General features: G+C 41.1%; 1 protein-coding gene across 1 annotated transcript in view; it reads left to right on the top strand.

Moving 5' to 3' along the window:
- The first annotated feature begins 7281 nt into the window (after positions 1-7281).
- Positions 7282-23750, top strand: part of ano7 (anoctamin 7) — a 23852-nt gene continuing 7383 nt past the window's right edge. Inside the window, exons 1-19 of the mRNA XM_073817420.1 lie at positions 7282-7420; positions 7706-7763; positions 8075-8223; positions 10336-10443; positions 10534-10670; positions 16757-16814; positions 17176-17286; positions 17647-17812; positions 18099-18189; positions 18267-18363; positions 18484-18627; positions 18731-18868; positions 18975-19073; positions 22270-22372; positions 22453-22564; positions 22642-22696; positions 22869-22966; positions 23063-23217; positions 23392-23408. Of these exons, the coding sequence (XP_073673521.1) occupies positions 7331-7420; positions 7706-7763; positions 8075-8223; positions 10336-10443; positions 10534-10670; positions 16757-16814; positions 17176-17286; positions 17647-17812; positions 18099-18189; positions 18267-18363; positions 18484-18627; positions 18731-18868; positions 18975-19073; positions 22270-22372; positions 22453-22564; positions 22642-22696; positions 22869-22966; positions 23063-23217; positions 23392-23408 (1986 nt within the window). The 5' untranslated portion in view covers positions 7282-7330. The remainder of the gene's footprint in view (positions 7421-7705; positions 7764-8074; positions 8224-10335; positions 10444-10533; positions 10671-16756; positions 16815-17175; positions 17287-17646; positions 17813-18098; positions 18190-18266; positions 18364-18483; positions 18628-18730; positions 18869-18974; positions 19074-22269; positions 22373-22452; positions 22565-22641; positions 22697-22868; positions 22967-23062; positions 23218-23391; positions 23409-23750) is intronic.

The following is a 23750-nucleotide window of genomic DNA, read 5'->3' as shown; positions in this document are numbered from 1 at the left end:
AAAATTAGTTAAACTTACTTGTACTTTTAAGTTGATTTATCTTAAAATGTTAGGGCAGCTTAAAAAACGTCTCAGGTTACGTATGTAACCCTGGTTCCCTGAGGGAACGAGACACTGCGTCATCAACGCTCTGGGGAATGCCATTGGCGAACCCGGCTCTGAATCAGTCTGCAACCAATAGGATGACGGGAGTGACGTCACCAACGTGATGACGTCATACGACCAGGAAGTATATAAGCATGTGCGTTTCAAATCGGCTTCAGCTTCCAGGAATGAAGCGATGCGCGGTAGGAATGCGGGAATTATGGCCCATGACGCAGTGTCTCGTTCCCTCAGGGAACCAGGGTTACATACGTAACCTGAGACGTTCCCTTTCGGGAACTCTACACTGCGTCATCAACGCTCTGGGGAACGATATGCCCACGTCTCCAGAATTCCAAATTCCTACCCAGTGGTGTTTGTCTGGGAAGAAAAAAGGGGAAGCGCTGCTTCTGGTGGATCAAGCCAGGAAAAGCTCTCTGCCTGGGGTTACCAGGGCAAGAGAGGCAGTACACCTCTGTCCGGGGGACCAGCCCGGAATCAGAGGGCAGTGCTCGTTGATACTTACCTGCAGGAGCACTGACGGTTCTCCGCCTGGGAAACTGCCAGGACAGGAGAAGTATTACACCTCCGTCCGGGAATAGTGCCGGAGCGAGAGGGAAGTGGCATATACCTCGGCCCTCGGGCTCGCGAGGAAAGTGGTCGCTCTGTCTGGGGACACCAGCAAAAGAGGGACCAGAAGAACTCCGCCTGGAAAACTGCCTGGGGAGCACCCAGCGCGAGAGGGAACATAACAAGTACCTCGGCCCTCAGGCACTCGAGGAGAGTAGTCCAAACTCTGTCTGGGGAACAGCCAGCACGAGAGGGACTAAATTAGCTCCGCCTGGAAAACTGCCAGGACGCGAGCGGGATTACATCTCTGCCTGGGAGTACCCAGCGAAGAGGGATATGATCCGCCTCGGCCCTCGGGCTCATGAGGAAAGTGTCTACCTCCGTCTGGGGACCAGCCAGACGTAGAGGGACAGGTAGCGTCTGGGGAGTATGCCAGAACGCTAGGTTGCTTCGCCTGGGAAGAGTGCCAGGACGCAAGCGGGATTACATCTCTGCCTGGGACGTACCCAGCGAAGAGGGATTGAGTAAACCTCGGCTCTTGAGCCCACGAGGTTAGGTCATACACCCTAGCCTGGTCACCAGCCAGAGAGGGGTCCTCCTTGGCCCTCGGGCACACAAGGAGAGGGCAATCCTTTGTCGGGGCGCACCCGGATCAAGAGGGATGCAATTAGTGCCTGGAAACTCTGGCCAGAGCACGGGAAATAGCTCCGCCTGGAAACAGCCAGGACGCGAGTAGAATTACATCTCTGCCTGGGGAGTGCCCAGCGCAAGAGGAATCATAGCAAGAACCTCGGCCCTCAGGCGCTCGAGGAAAGTAGTCCAAACTCTGTCTGGGGAACAGCCAGCACGAGAGGGACTGAATTAGCTCCGCCTGGAAAACTGCCAGGACGTGAGTGGGATTACATCTCTGCCTGGGAGTACCCAGCGAAGAGGGATATGATCTGCCTCGGCCCTCGGGCTCACGAGGAGAGTGTCTACCTCAGTCTGGGGACCAGCCAGACATAGAGGGACAGGTAGCGCCTGGGGAGTATGCCAGGACGCTTGGTTGCTTCGCCTGGGAAATTTGCCAGGACGCAAGCGGAATAACATCTCTGCCTGGGGAGCACCCAGCGAAGAGGGAGAGTTATCCACCTCGGCCCTCAGGCCCCGAGGTGATAGGCCTCCGTCTGGTGACCAGCCAGACTAAGAAGCATCCTCGGCCCTCAGGCACACGAGGAAGGGTAATCCCTTTGTCGGGGCGCACCCGGACAACAGGGACCCGAGAAGTGTCTGGAAACTCTGGCCAGAACACTAAATTGACTCCGCCTGGGAAACTGCCAGGACGCGAGTGGAATTACATCTCTGCCTGGGGAGCACCCAGCGCAAGAGGGAACATCTACCTCGGCCCTCGGGCTCACGAGGGATAGCGCCTTCGCTGTCAGCTCAGGACAGCCGAGCTCGTAGCTCTTAGGTCTAGTTCATAGAACTTTACAAAGGTCAAAGGGGTGGACCAACCCGCCGCACTGCAGATGTCCTGAATGGGGACACCTGCTAGCAGAGCTTTGGAGGCAGCCATGCCTCGAGTAGAGTGAGCCTTGACGCCCATCGGTGATGGGAGGCCAGAGGACTCATAAGCAGTAGTTATTGCATCTACAATCCATCTACTGATAGTATGCTTAGTTGCCGGGAGCCCCCTCTTAGGGGGACCGTAACAAACTAGCAATTGCTCTGACTTTCGCCACAGGGCAGCTCTGTGGACGTATGCAGTTATACTTCCGATGGTCGTTCTCCACGAATGGAGGAGGATAAAAGGCCTGTAGGGTGACTGGCTGTGGTACTGCTGTTGGAACCTTCGGTACGTACCCTGGTCTAGGGTAGAGGAACGCTTTGGCCAAACCGGGCGCAAAGTCGATATATGAAGGGGCCACTGAGAGGGCCTGAAGGTCTCCTACTCTCCTCAGAGAAGTAAGAGCCAACAGCCGTCTTAATTGTAAGGAAGCGATCTGAAATCTCCTCAATGGGCTCGAATGGAGGCCGAGAGAGGGCTTCAAGGACCACAGCGAGATCCCAAGAAGGAGTTCTGGGTACCACCCGAGGCCTTATCCTGAGTGCACCACGAAGGAAACGTATGACCAAGGGGTTCTTGCCCACTGACATGCCACCGAGAGGGGTGTGGAAGGCCGATAATGCCGCCACGTAAACCTTCAGGGTGGAGTGGGCTAGCCCTATGGAGAGGCGAGACTGCAAAAACTCCAGCACTGTACCAACCGGGCAGTGGACTGGGTCTGCGCGTCGCTCTTCACACCATGAAGTGAAAACCTTCCACTTAAGGCCATAAAGTTTCCTTGTAGAGGGAGCTCTAGAGTGAAGGATGGTCTCCACAACCTCGGCTGGGAGACCACTGTCTATGAGGTGTGCCCCCTCAGAGGCCACACCCATAGTTTCCACTTCTCTGGGTGGGGGTGGCAAATTGCGCCCCCAGCCTGAGAAAGAAGGTCCTTCCTGAGCGGAATCTCCCACGGAGAGCCGTCGAGGAGGGAAATGATGTCCGAGAACCATACTCGGGCCGGCCAGTACGGGGCTACTAGTAGTAGACTGACTCCGTACCGGCGCACTCTTTCTAGAACTCCTGGGAGCAGAGCGATCGGGGGGAAAGCGTACAGACGAAGCCTCGGCCAGGTCTGTACCATAGCGTCCAGCCCCAGTGGAGCTGGAGGCGTTAGAGAGTACCAAAGGGGACATTGGGAGGTCTCTTGAGTCGCAAAGAGGTCCACTTGAGCTTGGCCAAACACTCTCCATATCTGCTTCACCACCTTGGGGTGAAGTTTCCACTTCCCGGGCCTCGGCCCCTGCCTCGACAGGATGTCTGCTCCAATGTTCAGATGCCCAGGGATATGAACTGCACTCAATGAGAGGAGTTTCCCTTGGGACCACAGGAGGATATGGTACGCCAGCTTGAATAAGGGGCGTGAACGCACACCTCCTTGGTGGTTGATGTAATATACTACCGCTGTGTTGTCGGTGCGAACTAACACATGACGGTTTCTCAGGTCTGGGAGGAACTGCCTCAAGGCCTTGAACACTGCTAACATCTTTAGGCAATTGATGTGCCACAAGAGATGGTGACCGGTCCATAGGCCGGAGGCCGAGCGGCCACTCATGATCGTTCCCCACCCGGTGAGGGATGCATCTGTCTCTAGCGTGACGCGGCGACAAGGAGCTCCCAAAACCGGGCCCTGAGATAGGAACCAAGGTTTCTTCCACATGTCTAAGGCACGAAGGCAACGCCGCGTGACCTTGATCTTGCGGAATGGATTTCCCCTCGGGGAGAATCCCTTGGTCTTGAGCCACCACTGTAGTGGCCTCATATGCAGCAGGCCAAAAGGTATTACGTTGGCTGCAGCTGCCATGAGACCTAACAGTACTTGGAACTGTTTGACAGTGAGTGACAGGCCTAGCTTGACCGCATTGACTGCAGTAAGGATCGACTCGATCCGAGCAGGGGACATTCGTGCCTGCATCGTGGTCGAATCCCATGCCACACCTAGATAAGTGGTTCTCTGTAAAGGAGACAGCACACTTTTCTTGGCGTTGAGCCTCAACCCCAGCTTTTTCATATGAGCGAGAACAACATCTCGATGCTGAGCCGCTAACTGTTGTGAGCTGGCTAGGATAAGCCAGTCGTCTATGTAGTTGAGTATGCGGATGCCCTGGAGTCGCAACGGAGCCAGCGCAGCATCCACACACTTCGTGAAAGTGCGGGGTGAGAGTGCTAGGCCGAAAGGAAGAACTCGATATTGGTAAGCTTCGCCCCTGAAAGCGAACCTGAGAAACTTCCTGTGCTGAGGAAGGATGGAGATATGAAAATATGCATCTTTGAGATCTATCGTGACAAACCAGTCCTCGGACCTGATTTGAGACACGACCTGCTTGACAGTAAGCATTCTGAACTTCAGCTTCATAACTGAGCGGTTCAGTAGCCTGAGATCTAAGATGGGCCTCAGCCCTCCATCCTTCTTGGGAACAATGAAGTACCGGCTGTAGAACCCGGATTCTCTGTGCTGAGGAGGGACCACCTCGATGGCTCCCTTCCTTAGAAGAGAATTTACTTCTTGTTCCATGACCAGAACCTGCTCTGGGCCTACCAGGGTAGGAAATACCCCGCTGAACTGAGGCGGAGGAGCGCCGAACTGGATTTGATAACCTTTCTCTACCGTACGGAGAACCCATGAAGATACATTTGGCAGTAGTTTCCACGCTGCTAGAAAATGTACTAAGGGAACCAGCCTCTCGAGACTGGCCTCTGGTAGAGTTTGAGGAACTAATTCGGTGGCCTGTAACAGCTGACTGGCAAGCGACACCTGAACTAATTGCTCTGAGGACCCCCGTAGGGGTGACAAACTTGCTGAGTCCGCTACGAAATCGGGCGGAAACCCCAGCAGAGGTTTGCGGGAGACTGCCGCGCCCTGAAACACTGGCAGGGTTAGCTGACTGGTCTCCTGAGGGCCCCGAGGGAGAGTGGGTACCATAAAATGTGGAAGACCCGCTTCTCCCCCGAGAGGGGCTGCCCTCAATGGCCCTGAGACATAAAAGTCAGGGCCGCTTAGCCGAGGACCTCTTTGACTGACACATATTATTGTTATAATCTATTTATTTACATTATTTGATGTTTCTTTTGTAAGCTTTGTACAATTTGGGCATTTTTTTAGAAAACAAAAATGGTTCTATCTACAGAAGTCTACACTGTAAAAAGTTTTCACCAGTTTCAACTTAAAAACTTAAGTTTAGCAGCTGCCTTAAGATTTTAAGTTAAACCAACTTAAGTCATTTAAACTCACAAGTTATATCAACTCATTTTATTGTAATAAGTTAAAATAACGTTTATGCTGATTTAACTTAAAAACTTAAGGCAGCTGCTTAACTTAAGTTTTTAAGTTGAAACTGGTGAAAACTTTTTACAGTGTATGGAATGCAAAAACTTTGAAGCTCAATATCTCAAAAGTGCTCAGAATGCAGACAAAACCTTATAATTCCAAGGTGACGATATATCGTTTGGAAGGTCTAAGACTCCTAAATAGATATTTTACCACTGTTTTGTGTTACAAATTATGTATGAAAAGTAAATTATGACAAGAGTGCACCTCAAAAATCTACATCCTAACAGGGGTTCAGACCTTTTTCACAAAAAGACTTTCATCATTGCCTTTTTTCCCTATCATGCTTTAGAAATAATAAGAAATTACATATCACTTGGAAACTTAAAATCTCATTCATTTCTTTCATTTCAATTTATCATTTGAAAAACATTTGAAAATTAGACACTGCATTACCATGAAAATTGTACAATTGTACAAAATGTTTTCGTTCATGAATTATAAAAATGTAACTTTGGATAGTGCATTTTCTGTCAGGGTCCTTCCCTGATAGCCTTGTCAGTCTTGTCTTTGTTTAATGTCTCTTTGTTTGTCTTGTGCCTGAGCAGATGGTTGTGTCTTTGTTTGTGTTGCCCATGTGCTCCCCTGGTCCTGCCTCCTCATTTTCAGTTACCACGCCCCCTTGTTTACTCCTAGTCTAGTCCTCATTTACTTGATTATGTTCACCTGATCCTCATGTGCTCTGTTCCTTTTATAGCGTGCACCTTCCCTCACTGGGGCTGCAACTGGCTGACTGACGGTGGCTTCCTTTACACAAGAAACAAATGTGCTGGTTCGTTGCATTTGTTTCTTGTGTAAAGGAAGTTATTGTTAGTCAGCTAGTTGTAGTTATAGTGCTTTTTCCTCATTACTCTCTTCTAGTCAGTCTAGGTTTTCATTTAGTTCTTTTGAAGTTTATTAGATTGTCTTTGTTGTTTTTGTTATTTTACTCCAGTCTACGTCCTGTCTTTATTTTGCTCTAGTTTTCTGAAGTATTTAGTTTGGTTGTTTTCTTTTATTGTTTTTGCCTAGTTTTTATTTTAGTTATTGATTCCTAGTATCCTTTTGTTCTTTCTTTTGATTATTTCCTCCCTGCAGATTGATTTCCTTTCTTCTAGTTTTCAGTGATGGTAGTCAGTTTTTGCTGTTTGTTGTTCTCTCTTGTGGTCTTGTTCTGTGTCGTGTAGTGTCTTGTGTTTGTCCCTGTTCTGTGCCCTGATATTCCCCCTGGCTGCTGCTCACCGGACCTGGCTATCTAACTGGACTGGTTAAACTACGGCTCTAAGAATCAAGCCCTATCTGGTGGTGCTCCGTCTCCCTGGTTCTACAGCCCAACCTTGCCTGGGTCCATCTCAGCTGCCATCTTGTTCCCCTGTTGTCTGCCCTGCCTCACTGTCAAGATTATCCTTGATCATCACTACCCTGACTGTGCTTTCGTCTCATTAATAAATGTCAATTCTGTGATCATTCTGCATTTGGGTCTTTTTCTAGTAGACTGCCATACCAGATCCCTGACATTTTTACATCCTATGTACATCTATAGTTTTTAATCAAATAAATGCAGCTTTGGTCAGAAGAAGGGAAGTCTTTTTAAAACATTAAGAATTATTTAAAAAAATAATTGCAAACTTTTGACTAATAGTGTATATATATATGCATATTTTGTATTTTATTTGCTCGTTATTACAGAATAATAACTGAGCCATTGCATTGTGTTTTAAAGAGAGACAGAACATTCTCAGATTGGCGGTCAGACAACACAGAGTTAAACTGGCTGATTTGGGGTAATGATGAAAAGAAAGAAGAATTCAGTGGAGGACAGTGCCACGCTTATCGCCCTGTCGGACCATCCTGATCAAACCTACGGGAGCATGGAGGTACCACAACTGCCTGTGTGTGTGTGTTTTTTTTTAAGTGCAGGTTGTTTACAAAAATCATCAGCGGTAACAAAGAGAGGAAGCTAATTAGCAGTTAACAATGTAAGACAAACATGCCAAATTTCCTCACATCTCTCACCCTCCACCGCTCCACCCTAATATCCCTGATAAGACACACTTTAGAGGCTTTTCCTAAGAATTTTCTTGTGAATATTTTCTTGTACGCATGAATGTCAGTTCTTCATATGCATATCTATAATGGAGATGTCTGCATGTTATTCACAGGCGTGTGCCGCAGCTCAGGAGAACATGAACGTGTTCAGTGACGGGGTCACCCGGATCGGTGAGTACTGGGGAGACGAGCACATCAACGGAAAAAAAAAAAATAAAAAACTAAGTTTTGTTTAAAGCCAGAATTCTGAAATCTTAATTTAGTAATTTTTTCAAATAATTGGTCAAAAGATATCTCTTTTTGAGATATACTTTTGTGCACTTTCTCTACTAACAATATTTCCCAGTGTTTTCTATATGAGATTCATCTGTATTTATAATGCAAAACTATTAAGGTTTGATAAATTGTTATTTCAGAATAAGGTAGATTTGGAATTTGAATGCATTTAATAAATATGGTCATCATTGTGAATGTGTTGACAGATTTTGTCTTGGTTTGGGAGGAATCTGTGAACCCCCTGAAGTTGGGGGAATCAGATGAACTATCGTCCGGTTCCTCGCGTGACACTCACAGGAAGTGGAGGACAGAGTTTCTTTCCAAACTTCGGACTGCCGGCCTACATCAGGAGACGGTACGCAACTATGAATATGTTCACATGCACATTAAATCCTGTTTACACTGCAAAAAAATGCTTTTCCTGCTTAATTTTTTTGTCTTGTTTCCAGCCAAAATACCTAAAAAATCTTAAATCAAGAAGGATTTTCTAGACAAGTAAAAATTATTTTTTGTTTTTAGAACAAGCTAAATAATCTGCCAATGGGGTAAGAAAAAAATTCGTATTTTAAACGGAAAACAAGATTATTTTTCTTACCCCATTGGCAGATTATTTAGCTTGTTTCAAGCAAAAAACATTTAATTTTGACAATCATTTTTACTTTAATGTTTTTTTTTTTAGATATTTTGGCTGGAAACAAGACCAAAATTCTAAGTAAGAAAAGCATTTTTTGCAGTGTAAATCCTGTCTAGGATTTTAGTCGCAGTCATATTCCGAATATGATGAGTATATACAGTATGTACACCCTTGTGAAAAGTACTTATTACAGAAATTATTAAAAATAATTATTTTCCACCCAACACCACCGTCTTCTTCATCATCAGCCAGTACACTCTGTCTCGCCTCCAACAGCTGGAAACACAATTGTTACAGATAATCAGTACAATGTACACCAATCCTTACAGAGTAAAAACAAAGCATAGGTAACAACACAGAAATAGCCAGAATATGAGGGGGGAAAATGGAAAAATACTTGTACAATACAATGTTTATTTGCTTTTACACAACATGCATTCGAGCCTATATCTTTCTTGCTTACCTTTGCTTCGGGTCATAGTGCCCAGAATTTGCCTCTGAGATATGGGATATTGTTCATCTTATGATATATCCACTGATAGCGGATAACTGCTAAGCCAATGCAACGTCAGTTATAGACAATTTTCTGTGCTGCTTGAACATCCCGTGAACAGTCGTTAACCTGAAATTTACACGACAATGTACAGTGCCGTTAACTGACGAAAATCCCCCTTTTCTTGCAGTGTAACATACTGAAGTGCGGATGGAATGTTTTCAGATACTTTCAGATACAAGTTATTTACAATTAATTTAAAATGTGTTAAAGTTTAAATTTATATTTATTTAAAATTTAAATTTATTTTTTGACCATATGACTAAAGTAATACATTTTTATATTTTTATATGTATGTGCAGCTGAATGTACTGACAAATATTTAGGGTAAAATAAAAAATACTATTGAAACTTTGTGTAATGTGAAATCTATTTATAATTACAGCACAACAAAAAGGGCACCTCTTTTAAGCATGACAAAAGATTATTAAAACATAATGATTAAAAATATACACACATTTCTTTTTCACAAGCTCAGGTATTTGAATATTTCTTATACATGGTTGTTGTAAGTATATGTATGTAAAAACTTGAAAATACTGCTATGAAATGAAAGAGGTGATAATAATAATGTAATGACAGTAATAATTATAATTATAATTATAATAATAATAATTATTATTATTATTATGTTAATTTCTTTTAAGAATTCTATTTAAAAAAAAACTATGAAAATGCAACCATTTATTAGCCAATTTGAGTTATTTTGGTATTGTTTTAGAACAGTTTCTTTAAGGATGCTTCAACATCTTTAAGAAGCATTTATACTTCAGTCCCAAAAATGTTTTTTTTTTTTCCCCCAAACATCCCTAAACTTTTATCTGTAATTAAACTAATTAATCCTAGACCGTATATTAGATTATTTAAAATAGTTATACTTTTCTCTTTTTTTTTTTTATGGTGTACACTCTTAAAAATAAAGGTGCTTCTCGATGCCATAGAATAACTTTTCTTGTCTAAATGGTTCCATAAAGAACTTTAAACATCTGAAGAACTTTTCTGTTTTACAAAAGGTTCTTTGTGGCGAAAGAAGGTTCTTTAGTTTATAAAAAGGAAAGCAAGAGATGGATCTTTAAAGAACCTTTGACTGAATGGTTCTTTGTGGAACCAAAAATGGTTCTTCTATGGCATCGCTTGAAGAACCATTTAAAGCACCTCTATTTTTAAGAGTGTAGTTTGCAACATTTTTTGTAGTATGTTTATTATGTTGTACTGAATAAGCACACATCTGAAAGGACATATTCTAATAATGTGTTTCTCCGGCTGTGAATGTGCTTCAGAAAGAGGTCGTGCAGGGAAAAACAAAGACTACTTACGTTCTCCTGAGTGCGCCCTGGAATGTTCTGTGTTATTATGCTGAGGAGATCAGCCTTCGAGTGCCATTACAGGTAATTCATACCTGATCTTTTATATTACAAAGTAAATTATAAATATATACTCAATATATCTTATTGTTCTTTTCTATTGGATGTTTTCAGGTGGTGACAACTCCAATATCAAACTGGTCTGAGAGGATCCTAGAAAAACTGCACATCCCAAACATAATGGCGCAAGATGTGCCCAACCTTCCACCGGACTACTATACCTGCCAGTTCCGCTCCAATAAACTAGAGAGGTACTTATCCATACTGATCCTTTGAGGGCGTAATCATCAAATTAACATTAGCCATGTTTCCATCCAAAGTTTGTGAATTCATCTTTGGAAAAAAATGAATATTGCATAAAACATTTGTGAAAAAGCACTATTTCAATCTCATGCATTTAAGGGTGTTTTCACACCTGCCTTATTTAGTTCGGTTGAATCGCACTAGAGTTCGTTTTCCCTCTTGGTGCGGTTCGTTTGGGCAGGTGTGAATGTAACAATCGCACTCGAGTGCGCACCAAAAGCGGACCAAAAAAGCGGACCAAGACCTCCTTGAAGAGGTGGTCTCGGTACGCTTTCAAACGAACACTGGAGCGGTTTGTTTGTGGTGAGAACATGAACCGAACTAGAACAGACCCAACCGCAAAAAGTACTGCGCCTTTTTGGACTAATCCAGGTGCCGTAGTCCGCTGCGCTGTTCATTATGGGATGAGGACAAGTATTTGTTGACTGTTAGCGCTTTAGCAACATAGCCCCATGGCAGCTCGCGGACAAACTTGGAATTGTGAGGAGGTGCGGAGCCTCATAAATTTGGTCTGATGATCATATAGGTCCCAACTTTCGAAAACTCACAAGAACATCACAGTCTTTCGCATTGTTTAAGGGGCCGTTCACATGTCGTGCCTAAAATGCCTGGAAAACGCTAGGCGCCCCGCTTTCTCTTTCTTTTCAAACTGCTCTGTAGCTTGCTCTCCAGTGGTGTCTGCAGTTGCTAAGCAACCATGACCTGCGCTCTCCATAAATACACGAAAGTTTCAGCAAAGGATAAATGGATTTTCAGCATTAAAAATCGCATGCAATATTAATTCAAAAATGTTTATTCCTGTACAGCTATGATAAGCTGTTTCTCCAACTTGCCAGTGCTTTCAATGTTATTAAGGGAAAGGATGAAGCTGATTGGTTGGTTCATGTCACATGATCTGCGGTGCGCTTGCGGCATTCTGAAAAATGTTTTTATCTCGATGACTTATGTGCCCTCTAGAAGTTTGCGTTCTGCTTGTGAATGACGCATTATTGTGCCACCCCAAAGAGGCATAAAATCACTTTCACAGACTTTCACATGGAATGACCTGCCCAAATCAATCCAAACATCTTTAAGAATCAGCTAAAAACACATCTCTTCCATCTTTATTTGACCCTCTAACCCTCGCACCCTCTATTCTAATTCTATTCTTTAAAAAAAATCCCTTGATATATGTTAGGCTAAATGAGACTTGTCATAGCACTTGCATGCTATTGCTCTTTTGAAGATTTTGATTGCTTCCATTATCCTCTTTTGTAAATCACTTTGGATAAAAGCGTCTGCTAAATGTCTAAATAAATAAATAAATAATAATATTTATTTTAAGACTTTATTTTGCATTTCCATCCAATGTTTTTATGCAATACATCAAAAGTTGTATAAAAATATGTGGATGGAAACAACTATTGCTAGCCCTTCTTCAAGAATATGCACCTTACACAGTTGGCTTGTGAAGGAAGGAAGTGAGCTTAAAGAATAGTAAAACAGTAAACATGTATTCAGACCCTGTGTGCTTAACAAAGAGGATCTGAGCCTGTCATGTAGCATGTAGTTCATATACTTTAGTGTTTACAGAGAGTCTGCGCCTCCTTAAAGACAAACACATCACACACTCCTAACACACACTTATGCAAAGTGCTTGGTGTGTTCAAATGACCCATATATTTACTTACACACTCAGCAAAAAAAAAAAAAAAAAAAAAAAAAAACTTTGTGTATTTTTGTGCCCCAGTGATTAAAAATGTTTTCATTTTATTTATTTATTTTTGTTTGTTATATAAAGATTAATTATTATATTAAAATCCATCAACCCAGAACAAAATCCTCTGAGTGGGAAAATTAGGTGCAGGTCACAGGTACCCGTTGAGACTCAGGAGAAGCCTGGCAAGAAATCTAGCACAGTAGTTTGACAATGGATAAAGTGCCCCTCAGCAATCAATCATAATAAATAGCTACATTATGACAGAGATGTGACCAACTTCATCCAAGTTATGGCTTAAGGCAATGTGGACAGTCCACTTAAAACCATCACAATCATAATCATCTGTTATGCCTCTGAGAAGTTTGGATATGTGAAAAATGGAAAAACCAAGCCTACTGCTTACACCAACAGTACATCAAAAATACATCAATTGTGGCAGGAGCTTTGAACCCTCAAGAAGCAGTGTAAACCTGCCTCTGAATAAGAAAAGAAAGCATTAAAGGAGGAGTTCACTTCCAGAACAAAAATTTACAGATAATTTACTCACCCTCTTGTCATCCAAGATGTTCATGTCTTTCTTTCTTCAGTCATGAAGAAATTATGTTTTGAGGAGAACATTTCAGGATTTCTCTTCATATAGTGGACTTCAGTGGTGCTTCTGAGTTTGAACTTCTAAAATGCATTTTAAATGCAGCTTCAAAGGACTCTAAATGATCCCAGCAGAGGAAAAGGGTCTAGTGAAATCTGGGTCTAGTGATCAGTTCTTTTCCAAAAAAGTTTCAATTTATATACTTTTTAACCTCAAATGCTCATCTTGTCTCTGCATGTACTCTGTGTATTCTGATTTTGAAGTTGGAGGAGAAAATTACTTGGGAGTTTTTTGACATACCCTAACTGTCTTGAACTTGAGCTAGACAAGATGAGCATTTGAGGTTAAAAAGTATATAAATTGTCAATTTTTTTTTTTTTTTTTTTTTTTTAGAAAACAACCAATCGTTTCACTAGATAAGACCCTTCTTCCTTGGCTAAAGCCCCTTGAAGCTGCATGTAAACTGCACTTTGGAAGTTCAAACTCAGGGTCTCCACAGAAGTCCACTATATAGAGAGAAATCCTGCAATGTTTTCCTCAAAGAAACATAATTTCTTTATGAATGAAGAAAGAAAGACATAAACATCTTGTTTAAAAAGGGGGTGAGTAAATTATCTGTAAATCTTTATGCTGGAAGTGAACTTCTCCTTTAACCAATGTACAAGAAATCTTGAGGAAAAGGCTTATGACCGTCTTGAGAGCAGAGTGGCACCAGAGAAGGGGAAAAGAGAGATCCAGGAAGTGTGCTGCTTTTATTGAAAACCCACTTGATTTTATCAAACAGCTGCTCTAAAACAAATGTAGTGGCCTTCTCAAGTGTTCAACAAAGAGGTAGATTGTTTTCTCAATGAGGCCAAGGATGGCAGCTGGAGGTCCACATTCCTGCAGAGTTTAGCTCCAGCCCCTAAAGTTTATTTCCAACCTGTTTCACACACCTTGATTAGCTGGTTTAGGAGTGTTTGAGTAGGGTTGGAGCTGAGCTCTGCAGGACAGTGGGTCCAGAAGCAGGGTTGAAGACCTATGTCCTACGACCTTTACTGGTCTACGCAGTCCCAGTTATCAACAGTTGAATCTCTAGAGAGGAATATCAGCGAGTTTCTCAGTAGGTGGTTGGCTCTTCTCTGTAGTTTGAGTAGTGGAGCATTATATTTGGAACCAGCAGTGCCCTGCAGCTGCCATTTACTGCTCTCAATGAAGAGTTTATGGTATGATGTCCCAGCTAAAAATGTTTTGTTCTAATTATGTTCAGAGAACATTATGGTATGTTCTGGTAATGTTTTCAGCGACAAGTTTTACTTTAGTTTCTAGAATATTTTCCTAAAAGGTAGGATAACATTCTCTAAAAACATTCTACAAATGTTAATTGATAACATTGTTAGAACATTATCCCCCAACATTCTAATAAAGATTTAATCTGGAAGCTTCCCATTGGAAACTGGATGTGGAGTCTAATGTTGCTCAGATGTCAGATTTTGGTTGAAGTAAAAACCCAACCTTTGTTTGATCATGATGAAGCTCCAACTTAGTTAAATAACCCCAAAAGCAGCATTATCAGCTTCACTTATTATAAACCAGGTTGACTGTATTTCTGTCACACAAGTTTTATTGAGATGAACAGAGGTTTAGATGTTGTCTGTTTGAAAGTAATAGTTTGGTTTAATGTCACCATTATGGTGATAATTATTTGTTTTAGTTGGCAATTTGACTCATGACTTTCAGATGTTTTCCTCCAGCTGTTGTAACTATGTTTGTTATGGCAAAAACAGTAAGAGAAAATATCATCAGATGATGTTGGCTACATGCTGATGGTTCAGATATCATCATGTAGTATCTGATTTCATTCAGTCTAATCTGTGGTGTTAGTTGCGCATTATTTATTACAGCAATGCAATGGTTCTACAGCCTGAAATCCAGCAGAATTTTAGTCAGATCATTTCAAGGATTAAAAAGAAAAATGGGTGCATCATACAAAACTCATCCAGTGCTCCCAGAGTGCATTGCGGCATGAAGCATGTCGCCATTGTTGAGATTCATACACTTATTCTTGATGTCTGTGTGTGTCTAAGCATTCAGTAGTTTAAAGTGATTTGTGAACAATGTGTTTTAAAAATTAGAGGTAGGAATACAGATTGTCTTATTAGAACACTGCTGGATCTTATGCTGTTGCATAACTACTACAGACACTAATATGAAATCAATAGCATAGATGGGACTCTAGATGAGATCAGTTGATCAGATCACTACATGGTGATATCATTAACATCAGCAAATAGCCAACATAATCGAACCACATTTTTATCAAACATAGTTACAGTAGCTAGAGAAAACCACTGAATCAAGATTCAAATTGCCTAACTTAAGCAAATACGTATCACCATAATGGTGATATTCAATGAATGATCAAACCAAACTATGACTTTCAAATAGACATCAACATCTAAACCTCTGTTAATCTCAATAAACACTTGTGTAAGTGTATGACATGTGTAAGTGTATGAGTTTATAACAAGTGAAGCTGGTAATGCTGTTTTGGAGATATTTGATGACGCTGAAGCTTGACATCAAACAAAGGTTGGGTTTTCACTTTCAACCAAAATTTGACATCTGAGCAATGTAAGTTCACATCTAAAGTGATGGGAAGCTTTATTAGAATGTTAGAGGATAATGTTCTAACAATGTTATCAATAAACATTTTTAGAATGCTTTTAGAGAACGTTATCCTACCTTTTAGAAGAACATTCTGGAAACTAAAAAAAAAAAAACTTGCTGCTGGAAACATTCCCAGAACATGAAACATTTCTAGCTGGGGTATTAGACAAACACTACAGTACAAAGATTCACCGGACCCAAAGTGGCATCAGCCGGTATAGAGGTGAGGACAGGTAGAAAATGGAGTGCATAGTGGAGGTGGTGGAGTCCCACCTTGGGAGAAAGCTGTTAGGAATGGCAGGTGCTAAGGGTATAAGTACAAGCAAAAACCATCTTGCACTCATAAAGTCAGTCTGTTTTTTTGAAAGCTGAAGAGAAACACCAGTAGGCCTACAAGCTAAAACAAGTTCAGGCCTCCTCTACACAGCCAGGTACTGGTTGCTAAGAGTCAAACTGGGCAAACATTTGAAGGTTCTGCTGCATAATGCAACAATGTTACTCCAGCCAGACATGATCCTTAGCTCTGAGGCTACATAACAGCTGATTATGCTGGAACTCATGGTGCCCTGGAAAGAGTGGATGGAAGAGGCAAACAAGTGGAAATGTATGAAGTGGAGACTTGCTGTGGCAAAGGCTGGAAGACACACTGTGAGCCCATAAAGGTGGTCTGTATTTGCTTTGTAGGGGGTCACTTTGTAAACTCTTAAGTTGGCTGGAGATCACAGTTATGGGAAAAAACAGCCATCGAATCTATATGCAAACCACTAGGTGGTTTTGATCAAGAGGTCTGATTCATGGCAGATGCTGAACAACCCAAAACACCTGAGGACCCCAGGGAACATCTCTGATGCATCCCAGTCAAAAAGATAGCTTACATACTAATATAATATATTCAACACAACCTACAAGTTTGCCCAAATAAAGTTTTTTCAGATGTTAGTGTAATTGTTTTGTGAACAGTGTAATGTGTATTTGAAAAGTGTGATTACCACCTGTGAACTGAATATTTTTATTGTGCATTATTTATTATGAAGAGTGCGCAGTAAGTGTTTAATAGAATATATTATTTTAACACTAATCTTTATTTCTGCTTTTAGGTTTCTGGGTCATGAAAACAAGGATACTTTTTTCAAGACCACACAGAGACACCAGATAGTAAGTTCTGATTGCTTTTTTCCCAAATTTGAAGGTGCACTAAGACTTTTTTCTTTTCTTAAGCAATGCCTAATGTCTTGAGCTTTATACTGACATCTGTTGCTGTGGATTGCACGAAAGTTTTCAGTTACAGAGTGTAATGGTAGAAACAGTCACACAACTTATTTCACAAATTAATAGTATTTCTCAGATTTTCTGCAAACTTGATTGGTACCACCCTTATGTAACATAGAACAGCTTTGTAGGTGCTGACATGTAGTAAAAAATACTATTAAATTACTGCACCTTTAATGTCTGTAAAATGGACAAAATTATTGTTCGCACTGATCTGTCAGTTTTCTGCTATTTCCTTGTTCTGAAGCTGTATGAGATATTAGCCAGGACTCCATATGGATCATTGAAGAGAGGGGAGGTTGGCATTGGCAGACTGGTTAGTGAGAATGTTCTCACTGCTGCTTTTCCTTTACATGAGGTACTGTAAGATTTTTCTACATAATATCTTAATATTACCTTAACAAACACACCTCCTATGCACATCTCTCTCTCTCTTTTGTTTACAAATGTATACAGTACTACTTAAAATCAACATGTAACCAGGACTGACTTTAGTTTCTTAATGCATGCTTGACAACCAAAAAGTTTCATTCTTACATACAGTGATCACTTTTTACAATACAATTATTTGCCAATGGTCAAAAATCCCACCATACATGGTTTTTCATTGAATAATGGTTTGAAATGAAAATATGTCACATTGCAAAAGTAGAATGCATTTGCAAGTATTATTTCAAGTTGATTTTGAACAGCCGATGATTTGTGTTTTTGTCATTAGGGTCCATCTGAGATGCCAAAGACTCCAATAGATCCACAATCTCTCAACATGAGACAGATCCTGCATCATTATTGGGCAAGTTGGGCTTCCTGGAGGAAGTACCAACCTCTGGATCACATTCGTGAATACTTTGGCGAGAAGATAGCACTCTACTTTGCATGGTTGGGTATGACTGAACCTACATTTAGTTTTTACCATGTAATTTTATTATTATATTATTTATCTATTATTATGTATCTATTATTTTTTAATCTATTCTTTTATTAGTATTATTTATATTAAATGATTTATCATTTTTAAAAACATTTTACTAAGTCAACCAACTTTATGTTAATTCATACAGTATCACTTTATAATAGTTCCATTTGTTAACATGAACTTGCATTCAAGTTTAGTTAATTATGATATGATAGCTGTGACTAACTTTCTGTCCTTATTTCTCTTGTCTGTAGGTTTTTACACAGGCTGGTTATTACCTGCAGCAGTTGTGGGCTTTATTATTTTTCTGTTTGGTGTCTGGCTGATGGTTACTGATGTGGCAGCGTGAGTATTATCACAGACTTGTTAATAGCGGTTTAATGTGTATTACCCATCATTGATTCTGACCTTTGACCCCACAGAGAAGAGCTGTGTTCCAGTGGAGACACATTTGTCATGTGTCCACTATGCAACATCTGCAGCTACTGGAACCTCTCCAGCATCTGCTATACTTATAAGGTGACTTTGCTTCAAGTTTGTAAATTATGTATAGCATTTTCTATAAGCCTAAAATAACATTCTCTGTGAACTAGTTATCACATTTTGTACTCAAAATACTTGTTCATAAATTTTCAATAGGCAGGCTTGCTATTTGACAATGGAGGAACTGTGTTCTTCAGTATATTCATGTCTCTGTGGGCCGTCACTTTTCTGGAGTACTGGAAACGCACAAGCTCCATACTCTCCCACCGATGGGACTGCTCTGAATTTGAAGAAATAGAGGTGATTAATTAGATTGCCTTAACCTTTAATATTTACTAGTCCTCAAAGCTTGAGCAATGTTTTACCTCTCTTGCTTTCCATTATATTTCCATTCTGATGTTAGGAGAGGCCAAGACCAGAATTCACAGCACTGGCACCCATGATGGTTCGTAATCCTGTGACTGGGTCTGAAGAGCCCTATTTCCCGGAGACTCAACGACTGAGTCGTACTCTAACAGGCAATATGGTCATAGTTCTAATGGTTAGTAAATAGATTTCCATCTTACATTTATTGAAAAATCTCCAATAGTCCCAAACATTTCAAAATCATTATAATCATTATTAAATATGATTTTTTGTGCTTGCAGATTTCCATTGTTCTGATATTCCTAATAGCCATTATCCTGTATCGAACCATCCTAAGCATCATTATCTACAGATCTCAAAATGCCTTCTTCATATTTTCAGTAAGTTTCTTTCTATTCCGTTTGATGAAGACTGTAAAGTGACTGTTGCTCAAACAGGTTTTTTTTATCTTTTAGATGAGTTAGTTTGCATATACTGTACATTTACATGGGCATTTACATCAAAAACTTTTATTGAAAGTAATTACTTTTTTATTGAAAGTAACTTGTTAAAAATAAGTAAACTTTTATAAGAGTACTCATTTTTAACTGCAATTATATGAAACACTGAATTTGCTTAAGTACATCATTTTTTTTTGTAAATTCACAATTGTCATTAAAATGTGGTGTGTTGTACCATAAACATACACATACACATACATATATATACACATACTTTAATATTATTGCTATTGACACTTGTATGTTGTGTTAAATACATTTGAAGCACACATTATTTTTAAAAGTGTTCTTATGTTTGTAAGGTGCATTTTCTTTAAGTACACCTAAGTGGCCTTTTATTGCATTACAAATTATGCATCCATCTATCCATTTGACACTGTTTATTCGGGCCCGGGTCATAGTGGCAGCAGGCTGAGTGAGGATGCTTATACGTCCTTTTCATCTTGGGGGGTCCATGGTGTTCCCAGGCCAGCCGAGAGATATAATCCCACTAAAGTGTCCTGGGTCTGCCCCAGGGTCTCTTCCTGGTTGGACATGTCCGAAACCCCTTCAGCGGAAGGCGTCCAGGAGGTATCCTGCCCAGATGCCCAAACCTCCTCAACAGGCTCCTTTCAATGCTTCTCTCCTGCATGTCCAAACTTCGCACCCTGTGTCTCAGGGTCAGCCCAGAACAGGCGTTCCAAGACACCCTGACTTCATCCAGGGCCTTTAGAATCTTTGGGTGAATCTCATCCACTCCCCTGTGAGGGTATGTCCTCCAAGTTCACAAGATCCTGAGAGTGTTCCTTCCACCTCCAGACTACACCGCCAGGTTAGATCAACATGTCCTTGTCCAGACTTACATGGTTTCCTCACCTCAGCTGTCTACCAAAACTGCTTTGAGGCCGACCAAAATCCTTCTCCATGTTTTCCCTAAGCTCCTCCCACACACAATTTTTGCTTCCCTTGACCACTGCGGCCCTTTTTAGCCTGCCAGTACCTGTTGGTATGAATCGGGAGACCCACAAGTCAACCAAACCTAAAGGATCTCCTATTGCTGCTTTATTCCCCCATCACCAGCATGTCCACCACTGTGTACTTGGGTTGCTGCTGTGAAAGTCACCAGCAACCTTCCAGCCACAGCTCGCAGCAGCCGTTTCCACACTTTAAGCTTTAAACATGGCACACTCAGACAGAGTGCATGTCCCCAGCTTCCCCCTTCTACAGGGGTGGAAAAATATTTCAGACAGGACCCTCATCCAGATGTTAGCAGCTGACCGTCACTATTTTTTGGAGTTTCCCAGCTCTTTCCGGCAGCCTCTCTCGTCATTGTATCCAACTCACCACCAGCTGGTGATCAGTTGACAGCTCTGCTCCTCTCTTTACTTGAGTGTCCAGAACATATGGTCACAGGTTCGATAATACGACTACAACTACAAATCAAAGAACATTTGGTTTATTGTGATCTGGTACCAGGTACACCACATGTTCCAATCCATGTGTAGAAATCCAATAACAAAACACCACTCAAGTTCAGATCAGGCAAGCCGTTTCTCCCAGTCACCTCCCCCCTAGTTTCTCCGTTGTCCCCAACATGAGGATTAAATTTGACCAGCAAAAGTATGGATTACCCAGATGGTACACCTTGCAGGGCCCCACTCAGGACCTCCAAGAAGGCCGGTTACTCTGAACTGTGGTTCTGCATGTAAACACAAAGTGCAGTCTGAGCCGTCCCCTCCATAACATAAAGTTGCAGTGAGTGGACCCACTCGGACCTCCTTCTTGGCTAAACTCCAACATACTAATGCTAAGTCTGGGATTTGTGAGTTTTCCCATACCCACTTGGCACCTCTCATCCTAAGCGACTCCAGGGAAGGAGAGAGTCCAATCTCTGTTTAAGAGTTAAGTTCCAGAGCCAGAGCTGTGCATAGAAGTTAAAGTGATGATACACAGGTTTTGCGGGGCGACGTTGGTGTCGACGGGCAACCAGGTGAGACACAGAGATATAAATTTGTTGCCCATTCTTAATGGGAACATTGCCCTGTGTGTCATCCTCTCAAGGCCAACAACATCTAGCGTGTAATAGCTTGTAATGCTCAGACTTCTGTATTAACTCTGGCTCCTTCACAGCAAAATCCCCAGTGTTACTTTAACACTCTGAGTGTGGATTCATATATACACTGAAGCAGTGTTAAAATTAACACTGAAGCAGTGTTGAAGTTAATGAGATAATTAGGTGATTAACAAAGTGATGATTGATCATTATTGAAGACACCTGATGTTAATAAGCAGAATCACCAAAGGAGAAAAACAAAATTTTCAAGCAACCATGATAATGGTCAATGTTTGCATTAGTTGTGCTCTTGGCCTTTAAATCTTTAATATTAGCGTTAAATTAACACTGGGGATTTTACTGTGTTCCCCACCAGAGAAATCAGATTCCATGTTCTGCAACCAAGGTTCACTCCCAAGCCTGGCTCCAGAAGAGGGCTCTTTCATTCCTCTTTTGGTCTACAGAGCAGGGTCTCACTGTTCTGATAGTTGTGACATAGATTATGAGAAAGATCAATCTTTGTCTGTCCTCTCGCTTGGGACCAGTTTGCCCAGGAAGACTCTACCTGAGGCACTCTGAGGCACTCGAACCAATCCATCCAAGGATGGGTCATTAAAATTTCTTAAAATATATTTAAGACTATGATTCAATATAATTAAGTGTACATCTTTTTCACAAGAGATGTCCCAACAATGCAAAAATTCCAAAACTGCCTAGACAATTTTGATGTAAAAATGATAATGCAAACATGAAACAGTGGAGGAAGGGTTAAGAAGGGAGTGCAGCAAGGGGAAAACTAACAGTGTCTTAAACATTTAGTGAAGTTTTGGAATATAGTAAATGTGGTGTGTTGCTTGCTCAAGATGGTCTGCCAGGTTAGCCAACTAGCCTGGTCTAGAATTCAGCTGCTATGATTCAAAAGTTGACACCTTTTGCTAACACTTAAAGTCTATGTAAATTAACCATTGATTAAATCAGATATTGCAGCACAATTTTTTTACATAAAAATGTGCTTACTAAGAGAGTTTTTTTATACCTCTGTAGGCTGGAAGGATAGCTAGCCTTACTGGTTCTATGCTAAATCTGCTGGTTATTCTGGTGTTGTCACGGCTCTACACTTACCTGGCCCAAATCTTGACACGATGGGGTAAGCTATTTCATATTTACACACAATATTTAGCTATTTCTTTATGCAACAACAAAGTATCATCTACTTCCTTCTATTAGAAATGCACCGCACCCAGACCAAATATGAGAACGCGTTCATCCTCAAGGTCTTCATCTTCCAGTTTGTCAACTTCTACTCATCTCCTGTTTACATTGCATTTTTCAAGGGCAGGTGGGTAGCTATGCAATATGAAGGAATGAATATGTATTAAGGTTCAATATTCATCTAATATTTGATCTGTTCTACAGGTTTGTTGGATACCCTGGAAACTATAACACACTCCTAGGAATCCGAAATGAGGATGTGAGTGTTTACACTGTTGGAAAGCAAATCTTCTACCTTTTCACTTAGTCATCCCTTGTTGGAATAAAACTAACAAAATTTACAATGTCAGCCAACATACAAATACACAATTTTGGAATATTGGAATATACTTAATATATGTGTAACTTGGTTGTCTCCTTGTTTTATGTAGTGCGGTGCCTCTGGATGTCTCATTGAATTAGCTCAAGAGCTGTTAGTCATCATGGTAGGCAAACAGGTCATCAGCAACATCCAGGAATTTGTCTTGCCGTAGGTCAATATGTTCAATGCATCTTTTTAAAGATTTTGTTTATTCATTGTTATATATAATGAATTAGGCCCAGATGTATCCCCTTTTTCCCACAGTAAATTAAAGACATGGTGGCACAGGAGGAAGCTGAAGCCAGCTCCCAGTCAGGAGGTGATAGATGAACCAGACAGCAAGCCAGATCTCAGCCCATGGGAAGCAAACTATCAGCTGCTGGTGTGTGAGGGGCTGTTTGATGAGTATCTGGAAATGGGTGAGTCCTCGTGTCTCTTGAATTATCTATTGTAGACTACATTTTAGGTGTGTGTACATGTTCAGTCAAACAAAAAAAAATATTCAGACACCTTTTATAGTTTAGAAAATGGTAATAAAATATGACAAGAACTTAATAAACTGTGCCAGAACTAATTTATCTTGATAATATCAGATTACTTTGATAGAAAGGTATGCAATGGATTACAATCAACCAAAATATCAGACAACTGTTTGTATAACAATATTTGCAAACTCTCAAGGATTTGTTGACCAGTTACCAAAATTACTAAGCAATGATTAATTTTGTTCAGTCTGTGGTGTAAAAGGTTGCATTACCAATTAAATAAAAACATTCAAGCAAAACATGGTCAGGTCAAAGTGTCTGAATAATTTTTGGTTCCAAATTGTTTTTAATTTTACTGGTAGTCTATTGTATAAGGACATTTTTGGGTATAATATGTCACAGTTTACATTATTTTGCCATCCTCAATTACATAAATGAACTATAATGTTCTGCACCCACTAGTAAAT

The sequence above is a fragment of the Garra rufa genome, chromosome 14 (genome assembly GCF_049309525.1).
Source record: "Garra rufa chromosome 14, GarRuf1.0, whole genome shotgun sequence".
Lineage (NCBI taxonomy): Eukaryota > Metazoa > Chordata > Actinopteri > Cypriniformes > Cyprinidae > Garra > Garra rufa.
This window is presented reverse-complemented; position numbering and strand designations above follow the sequence as displayed.